Source organism: Oryzias melastigma, linkage group LG1 (genome assembly GCF_002922805.2).
Source record: "Oryzias melastigma strain HK-1 linkage group LG1, ASM292280v2, whole genome shotgun sequence".
Taxonomy (NCBI): Eukaryota; Metazoa; Chordata; class Actinopteri; order Beloniformes; family Adrianichthyidae; genus Oryzias; species Oryzias melastigma.
This window is the reverse complement of record NC_050512.1, coordinates 30941526-30948014: the sequence shown is the minus strand read 5'-3', so window position 1 is coordinate 30948014 and position 6489 is coordinate 30941526. Positions and strand designations below refer to the sequence as shown.

The following is a 6489-nucleotide window of genomic DNA, read 5'->3' as shown; positions in this document are numbered from 1 at the left end:
TGGTTTTATTGGTGGGTTTGAGCAGGTTTTTTCTTGTGGTGTCGCTTGGTTAGCTTTCAAGAAACTTGAAATTTCAGGAAATTTTTTATGGCAAAAGAAGTTTCCCTGACATCTGTTATGATGTCACACACTGTCATTATTACAATCAGAAGCTGCAGGGAGGAAAACATGACATAACTGAAGCATACAATGATGTCATCGCACATCATTATTACATCACTGTGTGAAGTCACACAGTCACACAACATCGCGTTGTCATGGTAACCGCGCCGGCATGCGCATGCGCAGTTATGCTCTTGCTGTGGAGAGCGAAAATCAACAGGAAAAAGCAGCATTTCTGAGGGAATGTTCCCGCTGTTTTTGTCCAGATGATGAAATAAGGTCTAAAAAAGTTCAGTTCCTCTGCTGTCACGTATTTGTGACTTATTTCCTCTTTCTTTTACTGTCTTCTGATCAAATTTGTATCCTCCAGCAAAGTGATGAGGTTCCGTGTTTTCATTTGCGACTGGCTTTTATTTGGGGAAACACCGCCCTCTAGTGGTGAGAAAAAAAAAACCCTGTTAGAAGAGCAACATCCGGGTAATTTGGTCAGCTGACCAAAACACGGAAGATCAGGAGAGTCAAAAAGAGACTCATTTTCAGAGAAATGCGTCCATTATTGAGGTTTTAGCAACTTTACAGGTGAATTTAAAGCTTTATTTTCATAGAAAACTCTGAAAGTGGAATTATTTGATCTTTGACTGACGTGACAGGACGGTAAAACTGAACGTTTCCATTTCAGTTCCGGGTAAATATCGATTAAAAAAAAAACACATCAGCAACTTCATTTAATTTAATTGAGTGTCGATTCATGTTGTTTTCAGCAATTTGAATATATTATATAATACTAAAGCTAAATATTTAAAAAAAATTCTTCTGTACTCTTTAGAAACATTGTTTAGAATCTGGAAAATGTGAATGAACTTGAAGACAGTTTTAATTTGAGGTAAAAGTGTCACTTGATTGTTTTTTTCATTTTTCTGACTTTAGAATAAACTTCTCCTGGATGTATTGGTGTGAATTAGTCTATTTTCCCTTTAATATTTAGCCTTAAACAAACAAGAAAGCATAATTTAAATAGGTGAAATAAAGAATTGTTTAATATAAAGATCATTATTAAATATATTGTTGTGAATGACTTTTTATAATCCTACCTATGAATTGAGGATATTTAAATATTAATGCTGCATATAAGCATTTAACAGCTGATTTCTGTCTGTAGGATTTTGGAGGGGTTTCTGCTCTCTGATTCCTTCATGCATCTGCAGGGCGAGCTGCGCTGCACGCCATGATCCAGGTGTTTCGCAGCCCAGGCCGCCATGGCTACGCCGTGGAGGTGTCCCCGTTCATCCCCAACAGGGTGGCGTGTGCGGCGTCCCAGTACTACGGGATAGCAGGTCAGGGTTGCAGAACGGTTGGATCGAAAGCGTCAAAAAAGTCACAGCTGGATGTTAAACTGTCCTGCAAACAAAAACAACAGAATATTCCTGGCCAATGACTGAACACTTCTTTAGTCATGTGGTTTCCTTTTACAAGTTTTATTTCATCTTAATTTATCATATTTGATTTATGTTTTTTATTTAAGCTGCCAAAAATGCAGCTTCTCTTAGGTTCTCAAAGTTGTTTTCACTGAAGCTTCTTCCTCGTCTTCTTTGCAGGTTGTGGGACGCTGCTCATCCTCGATGAGACCCCCCGAGGACTCGTCTCAGTGAGGAGGTACACTTCTGGTCCCTAAATTGGACTTTAGCAGTGCAGACATTGACCCGGGTCTGTGTGTTCCTCAGCTGGGAGTGGGGAGACGGCTTGTTTGACGTTGCATGGAGTGAGACTAACGAGCACCTCCTGGTGGCAGGAGGCGGAGACGGCAGCCTGCATCTGTGGGACACAGCCAATCAGGACGCTCCGCTGAGAGTGTCCAAAGAACACACACAGGAAGTGGACAGCGTGAGCTGGAGTCAGACCCGGGGGGAGAACCTTGTCGTCTCCGGGTCGTGGGATCACACGGCTAAAGTGGTGAGACATCATAAGAAAAGAATATCATATTAAAATGGAAAGAAATGTCTAAAAAAAGAAAAAAAATACAGCAGAAAACAAGTAATAGCATAACAAAGAACATTATGTCAAAAACAAACCGAAAAATCTCTAAAAACCGAAATAATTGGAGCATAAAACATAGAAAAAATGATGTGGAAAAGTTTGAAAAGATTATGTTGAAAAACCAAAAAAGTTATATCTAAATCCTAAAAAAGTCTTTTAAAACAGTCTGTGTGCTACATGGTTGACGACTCCGTGAGAGTCCAGCAGGTCACCAACTATTTTAGTTTAAAATATCAATGATGTTCAGGGAAGAAAAATGCTCTTTATTTACCCACTGTCTCAAATTTGTTCCACATATTTTATGATGGTGTAACGGGATCATAAGAATTGAGCATTCTTTCAATACAGCAGGTGTTTCGGCACTGAGGGATTTGGGAATGAGGTTTGAGCTTCAGGGCCACCGTAGTTTTGTGTGTGTAAATGCTGTGTTTCTTCACAAGGTGGTGGTGTTGCTGTTTTAAATGGTGAAACTCATTTTGCATCATGTTGAAAGGAGATTTTGTGCTTGTTTGTGCATTTGTGTAAAAGGTTCTAACATTATAACACTGAGATAAAGACTGTAAAATACATAGAAGTCATTTTATTTTGAAAATTGGGGTCCAGAAACAGGAGTCGGATGTTTTCATGAAGACTGCAGGAAATCATTGATTCATCTTTTTTATTCATTAGCTGTGATCACATCAAGAAAATAAAAACCACAAAACAAAATGACTGAAATCCAGTCAAGTTTCTACAGAGAAATGGAGACTTTCTGCAGTTTTAGACCTCCTGTGTGAAAGCTTCACTGCTGGAGCTCGAGAGGGAAATGAAAAAAGGACGGAACACAAATAAATCTGTTAGATGTGCAGCATGTGTGGGAGCAGCTTCTGGATTATTGTTTTCCTAAATAGAAAAGCAGCATTTTAATACCTTAAGAGTTTCATGAAAATAAACATTATTCACTGTTTTTTTATCTTTATCTCAATGTATTTGAAAATGATCAAAGAGTTGAATTTAGAGCAAATCAAGTTCTTTTGGAGGAAGACGAGATGAAGAACAAGTGGAATCAACCCACAGTTATGGCAGCTTCTTGCATTCAGTTAAAAAATAAAACGGATGATTTTTAGTCCAATTTTTTTGTATTTAAAAAATAAAAGCCAAAATCTGTCCTTGCCATTGGGGGGTCTCTAGGCTGCGCCTAAAGTAACAAACAGCTGTTTGAACTGGAGTTTAGTGAAGACAGGACACAACTGGAAGATATTCGGGATTCTGCGTCTAAAATGATCTAGTGATCATCAGTGGAGAAATTGAGTGTTGTGTTAGTCTGGGGGCGGAGCTATCAGAGCAGACTCTTCCTGCAGAGAGCTGTTGGTGTCAACCTTTCATCAGCACGTTGATGGAAAGAAGATCATTCATTCAGACAGAGTCTGTCCCAGACAGTTTGATTGATTTAAAAGGAGAAATACTTCATACATTCATTAATTTTCCTGACCACTTCATCCCTTTCGGGGTCGCGGGGTGCCGGAGCCTATCCTGGCTACTGACGGGCGAAGGCGGGGTTCACCCTGGACAGGTCTCCAGTCTGTCTCAGGGCCTCAATCACACACACATCCACTCTCACATTCACACCTAGGGGCAATTTAGAGTCACCAATGAACCTATGAAGCATGTTTTTGGACGGTGGGAGGAAGCCGGAGTCCCCGGTGAAAACCCACGCATGCACGGGGAGAACATGCAAACTCCACACAGAAAGGTCCCAGCCGGGAGTCGAACCGGGGCCTTCTCGCTGTGAGGCAAGAGCGCTAACCACTGCGCCACCGTGCAGCCCGAGAAATACTTGGAAATGCAAAAACTAAATGATTTCTGATTACATTTGTTCTCTTTCAGAAGAAAAATGACACACAGACATGTTACAAACTCTATAGACAGGATTTTTATCAGAGGGGGACTTCCTGGGCGGATTTTACACCACAACCACTTAGTATCCCCAAACTTGCCCCCCCAATATTCTGTTTGCACCCCCAACAGGGGCTGGCCAGATCCAGCCCTGGTGTATATAGTCTTTTTCTGCTGCTATGTGTGTTCATTTGTTTATTTATTTTTTATTCTGCTGCTATGACTACTTATATTTATAAGTTAGTTACATTTTATTGATCATTTGAATTTTGTATTGATCTTTTAGCAGTTTAATGGTGTTTTGTGCTTTTCATTATTATTAATTGCTGCTTCTACAACTGAATTTCCCTGCAGGGATGAATAAAGTTGATCTCATCTCTCTCTCAAATTTTCTGTTTTTCTAGGTTTCAAGTCAAAACTTAAATTTCTAAGCTTTTTTTCAGTGTCAAATCTTTTTTTTCCCCATTTTCAAATCTGAAAATTTCAAAATTTAAAACAAGAAAAAAAGTATTGAAAGTGAAAAAAAAGATTTGAAACAGAAAAGTTTTCTAATTGACATTTTCAATGTTGAAAATTAATATTTCAATCTGAAAGTAATTCAGCTTTTTTTAGAATAGCTAGAAGTTTCTGACATTTTCATTTGTTTTGGCCCAAAAAAATTTTTTTTCAATTTGTTTAATTTGGGTTTTTAAATAATTTTGGCCCCAATTTAGCTCCATAGGATCAAGGTTCTGTTTTAGATTAGGAGTCGGACGCCCTCGTTGTCGTGAGTTGAACTCCTCCACAGACAGAACAGAGTCAGTTCTTCTTTAAAGTCTTTTTTTATTGACACTCTGGTTCTTAAACAGTATGTTACACGTCGTACTCTGTACAGGAATTCACATATCAACAGGTCATGTGACCAATCACCTCCCACACGCAAACAAAACCGGACGGAAATTCTGCCCAAAGGAAAATAGTCGCACAATCCGACAGGAAGTGGCATCAATCAATCAATCAGCTCCATCCATAAAACTAACCAAGCCATGGCTGAAGCCACGCCCCCTTTTTGAAAAAGGAGTTAATAGACCCTTTTCACATGAAAAAAATGGCGATACTACCACTACTGTGTAAAGTGACTTCCTGTTTAACAAAATTTTACATAAATAACAAAAAAAATTACAGTATTTATTTTATAAATGTTCTAGCAAAATGCATTTTCCATATTAGATCAAAATTAAAATTTAAATAAAAAGATTCTCCAAAATTTGAGGTTTTACTGAATATATCGACTTTTCTATTAACCCTTTAACACCTCAGGCGTCATCGGTGACGTTTAAACACAAAATCCTTAAATACTGTAACTTTTAAACCATTAACACATAATTCCAGTAGATTCTAATGATTTCTCCATCAGAATCTACTGGAATTATCGTGTTAATGGTGTTAAAGCTCTGGAGCTCTGGTGTTAAAGGGTTAAGTTGCGTTTTTTTTTTTTTAGCCTTCAAAATAAAAGCGGCCAAAAAAAAGAGCAAAGGTGAGCAATGTTAAAAAAATAATGCAACAGTAATTAGTTTTACTTTACTGAATAAAATGAAAAATACAATTCTGTAGGACATTTATAAAATAAAATATTGTACAAATTTACGAAAAAACTTTTAAGGTTGTCTTTTATTTTTTTAAGTAAAATTGTGTTCATCTGTAAACAGGAAGTCCCTTTACACACCAGCAGCGTTTCCTCTGATGTCACATGACAAGAGTCTATAAGGTGTTACGCCGCTCCATCCTGTTGCCATGGAGACCAACACTTCCATTCTTCATTTAAACTCATCAGCTGACGGAGGAAAAGCGTCGCTCCTTTAAAAGGTAAACTCGTTAGCAAGCCAATCACACGTTTAAAAAACAAAAAAAAATCCCTGCAAGAGTTAAGATGAGGGGCAAAGGCTGAGAGCCAATCAGGTGACTGGCTCCTGAGTGTGGGAGGAGTCTAACATCACAGATGCTGCCAGTCAATGGCGACCAGCGTCTGGTTGGCCTCCTGAGCGTGACCGATGACCTCCGGGATGCCGTGCTGCCGCCACAGGCGCTCGATCTTCCGGTATCGCTCCAAACACAGGTGGAGGGGGTTTCCGCGCCTGCAACCAGCGAGTTGTTAACAAACAGGTGAGGGAGGGGCTCCAAAAACAAACAAACAGGAAGTCCTACTTTAGGCCTTGGTCAGTCTCGCCGTAATCATCCAGAAACGGGGGAGGATAGAAGCAGCCCTTCGTTTTACCTGCGACAAACAACACCTGACTCTCTCTGACCCTGCAAACACAACGTTTGTTATTGTGACACAAAGTTGTGTTGTTTTCAGCTTCATTAAAATACAATCATGGAATCCACGCCGGTCACCTGAGGAAGAGTCCGACGCCCGCCCCACAGGTGAAGGTGTGGGCGGTGCACGCTCCCACGTCCTCGCCGTCCACCTCCACCTGACAGCAGTAGCTCTGAGAACAC

The 6489-nt window shown here is 39.7% G+C and overlaps 2 protein-coding genes across 4 annotated transcripts in view; both read right to left on the bottom strand.

Annotated features, from left to right (window-relative positions):
• LOC112157183 (B-cell receptor CD22) overlaps positions 1–6489 on the bottom strand; it is an 821740-nt gene that overhangs the window by 517153 nt on the left and 298098 nt on the right. The gene's annotated exons all lie outside the window — the stretch shown is intronic.
• On the bottom strand, positions 5644–6489 carry LOC112157186 (E3 ubiquitin-protein ligase UBR2; the record flags this gene model as incomplete). The annotated part of the gene is given in 3 exon segments (XM_024289792.1): positions 5644–6125; positions 6196–6297; positions 6385–6489. Coding segments are annotated over 3 exon segments (349 nt in total), but the record flags the coding sequence as incomplete, so codon positions are not given.